At 36.8% G+C, this 4,019-nt stretch overlaps 1 protein-coding gene across 2 annotated transcripts; it reads left to right on the forward strand.

Annotated features, from left to right (window-relative positions):
- Window positions 1–283: 283 nt before the first annotated feature.
- On the forward strand, window positions 284–3,519 carry LOC121802365 (tubby-like F-box protein 8). Of its 2 annotated transcripts, none has more exons than XM_042202030.1 (5): window positions 284–801; window positions 1,121–1,543; window positions 1,642–1,729; window positions 2,174–2,306; window positions 2,703–3,519. In XM_042202030.1, exons 2-5 carry the CDS (start codon window positions 1,196–1,198, stop codon window positions 3,409–3,411), a joined length of 1,278 nt encoding a protein of 425 aa, XP_042057964.1. In that variant the 5' UTR covers window positions 284–801; window positions 1,121–1,195; the 3' UTR covers window positions 3,412–3,519. The 2 variants fall into 2 exon arrangements, with proteins under 2 accessions (XP_042057964.1, XP_042057965.1); XM_042202031.1 differs by having other exon boundaries at window positions 284–476.
- The last annotated feature ends 500 nt before the right edge of the window (window positions 3,520–4,019 follow it).

The following is a 4,019-nucleotide window of genomic DNA, read 5'->3' on the forward strand; positions in this document are numbered from 1 at the left end:
TGTCCACTCGCCTTTCAGTATAATCTATACACACATTTATATTCAAAAAGTCAACAACCTCAAAACAAATAAAAGAAAAAAAAAACCCATTTTTATATAATATGGAGTACTAAATATGATCAATTTCTTGTATATTTATAATTATTTTGACATAGACTCTCACTTTTATTAATTAAACAGAAAGTAAACTCTGCTTCATTGTCGTATTTGCTTGGGTAGAGATCAGAGTAATTGGTCACATGGAGATAGTGATATAAAATAATCTCATACTAAATCAGAGCCAAATGGAAATAATGTACTGTACTAAATTCCAGTGACTTTTTTAATCTTGAAATTAGAGTTTACGCGTTACAATTATTTCAGTTTTGCTAATTACAGACATCCCCCACGTCGTCCTCTGCGCTATTCCTCCCGACTAGATTCATCGTCACTGTCTGAGAGAAGTTGAATTCCTAAGTCTGTGTTTCTGAAGATCGGTAGCTATTTTTTTCTCTTTCTTGATCTGCTGCTTCTCTCTCCAGAAAAACTAGTTAGATGCTTATTTTTTGGGGGGGTTTTGATTTTGTGTAGATCTCCGATCTAATTTCCTTCAGCTCGAATTTTTCATGGTAAAGGTGGGACCTTTTTTTTGTCCCGAGTCAATGCCTCATTCACATTTTATAGAATTAGTACTAGTTTTCTTTAGAGCTTTTTGATAAATCTTTTAGCCTTGATTCTGTTAATCTATAGAGAGATTTAGCCATACCTGCAGATCTTCGAAGAAACATTGAAATTTGATATTTCTTGAAGTCCTTGTTGCAGGTATGCTGCTTCTTTTAAGGGCTTTCACTTGGGTGATAGATGACAATACATGTAAATATGATTGAGTATTTGAATAATTAAATGATCAAATTGTAATAGATTGGCCTATATCCATCTAAAGCAAACACCTCCTGAGGTGTGACAAATCAATGAGTTGTATTCAGTATTTGCTAATTTTAAAAATTATTAGGTTTAATAGTCCATGTGGAACTGTTTCCTTTTCTGTTTACAATGAATGTGATTCTTATTTGTCGCTTTCATCTTCCTTGTGCTTTATTGGTTTAGTTCTAAAACTCGTCTCTATTTTGCTCATTGACAGCGATCTCCCAATTCAATCTGCCTGTAAATAAAATCAGGCAGGCTAATCCTTACCTGTTTAGCACGTCGAGGTCCAATGTCATTCCGAAGTATAGCACGTGATATAAGAGACAGTTTTGGGAGTTTATCACGTAGGAGTTTAGATGTGAGGCTTTCTGGTCATCATAGAGGTAAATCACATGGTTCTTTGCATGACTTGGATGACCAGCCTATGGTAGTTCAGAATTGTCCTTGGGTTAATCTTCCTCCCGAGCTACTCTACGATGTGATTAGAAGGTTGGAGGAGAGCGAGAGTACCTGGCCTGGCCGAAAACATGTGGTTGCATGCGCCGCTGTTTGCCGATCATGGAGGAGCATGTGCAAGGAAATTGTTCGAATTCCTGAGTTGTCTGGGAAGCTTACTTTTCCAGTTTCACTAAAGGAGGTAACTTGCGATCGTCCATGCTTTTTGGGGCTCCTTTTGGTGAGTGAATTTGTTTTTAGTGATATGCAAATAGTAAATCCATTTTCTCCTGTGTACAGCCAGGGTCTCGTGATGGAACCATCCAATGCTTTATCAAGAGGGACAAATCTAATTTAACTTACCACCTGTTTTTGTGTCTTAGCCCTGGTGAGTGTCTTCCGGACATCAATTCATTGCCTCAGTTCTTTTTATTAGGATGAATGATTAATTTATTGTTGATAAGTGTATATTACTTTATTTTCATTTCCCAAACCGATGAGCCTATTTTGTCGGTTGGTTTAGTTGATTGTGAAAATTTGCTGGTTTTGTATAAGCTAATACCTTTCCATGTTTCGAGTTGAAACAATATCTCCAAATGCTTTCTTAGTAATCATGTGTCCTTATTGTGGTAATTGCTTCTTGCTGTTTAGCATATTCATAACTTCATTTGAAGTTAGGAAATCCTTGTAAAACTGATATACTTGGATGCGTTTGATATCTTATTCTTTCCAATCGTAAATTGAAAGTCCTTCATTTATAGTACTCCTACAATTTAATATCCCTAGTATTTCTACCCTTGTGGCTATGCTGATGTGCTTGTGGTATCTGCAGCTTTGCTAGTTGACAATGGGAAATTCCTTCTCTCTGCAAAACGAACTCGTAGGACTACTTGCACTGAGTATGTTATCTCAATGGATGCAGACAACATCTCAAGATCGAGTAGCACATATATTGGAAAAGTCAGGTAGAATTCAGTAATTTTCACTTTCAGCCTTCCATGCATTTTTGGATTAGATTTCTTCTTTTTGATTGACTTCACAATTCAGATTGGCTCCTTTCATGTTATAGTATATTACTACACCACTGTGATCATATTATGTTTTGCATTATTCAAAACTTAACCAATGAAACAAATTCCCTTAATCTGTCTCAATACTTATGTTATTTTGACAACTTAATAAAATAATTACATCAGCTATTTTGATCATAATTGTATAAACTAGGCCATGGTTTTTGGTCCTCCTAGAATGTTGCTTTGTTCAGTTGTGTTCCAATGTGTAGCTGCTCCCGTCTTGCCGAAAATAGAAGGAAAAAAGAAAATCTATGTTACTGATAAAAAAAGCTTTACTGGTTTTTGCAGATCAAATTTTCTTGGGACCAAGTTCATAATATTCGACACACAACCTCCACATAATTGCTCGCACATTGCACCACCGGGGAGAACCAGCCGCAGGTTCTACTCCAAGAAAGTTTCTCCGAAAGTGCCAACTGGGAGCTACAGCATATCCCAAATTTCATATGAACTAAACATGCTCGGGACACGGGGTCCACGGAGGATGAACTGCATTATGCACTCAATACCCGCCTCATCCATAGAACCCGGTGGGGTGGTGCCCGGGCAGCCAGAACTTCTTTCGAGGCCTCTAGGAGACTCATTTGTCAGCATTTCTTTCTCCAAGGCTCTTGACATTTCGTCTGAATTTAGTAGCTCAAGATTTTCTGACATTGCTGGGATATCGAATTCAGACGATGACAGCAAACTGAGGCCCTTGGTTCTAAAGAACAAGTCTCCGAGGTGGCACGAACAGCTACAGTGCTGGTGCCTGAATTTCCGAGGGAGGGTGACTGTTGCGTCTGTGAAGAATTTTCAGCTGGTTGCGGCCACACAAGCGTCGCCTAGCGCTCCAGCTACTTCTCGGCCAGCGCAATCGGACCAGGACAAAATAATTCTTCAGTTTGGGAAGGTTGGGAAAGATTTATTCACCATGGACTATAGGTACCCACTTTCTGCCTTTCAGGCATTTGCTATTTGCTTGAGCAGCTTTGATACCAAATTGGCTTGTGAATAGAGACAAGATACCCATGAGTTGCTCTTAAAAAAGTAGTTGTATGCGTCTAGTTCAACAGTTGTACTATATTTTTCATTGAAAAGGATATTGTTGTATTTTTCCTTTTTCTTTAATAGCCCACAAATGTCAATATTTTATTAGTATGTAACTCAAAACTAAACGTAGTAATTAATGGATTATAGACGTATCTTGTAAATTGGCATCCCTTCTTAACATTGGATTTTGCTTACTAAATTCTCTTGTGGTAGCTAAAATTCAACTCGCAAATACTAATATGACAATATCTTGATTCAGATTAGGATCCGAATTCCATTAATAATTTGTGTCATATATAAATCTCAAATAATTTAGCAATACAATACTTGAACTGAATTTTGAATCTATCTATAGATATATAAAAGGCGAGTTTTGGAAGGTTTTGAATAACTATTTTATGCATAGGGTGTAAATGCAATAAACAAAAATGATAGGAATTTATTTGGACGGTTATGGTGATAGGAATTAAATTGGTTAATTAATTACAATCATGATCATAATCATATACTCCTATATATTTGGACGGTTATTGTGATGGGAATTTATTTCTCTAAGAATGCAACAATAGTTAG

This window comes from Salvia splendens, chromosome 5 (assembly GCF_004379255.2).
Source record: "Salvia splendens isolate huo1 chromosome 5, SspV2, whole genome shotgun sequence".
Taxonomy (NCBI): Eukaryota; Viridiplantae; Streptophyta; class Magnoliopsida; order Lamiales; family Lamiaceae; genus Salvia; species Salvia splendens.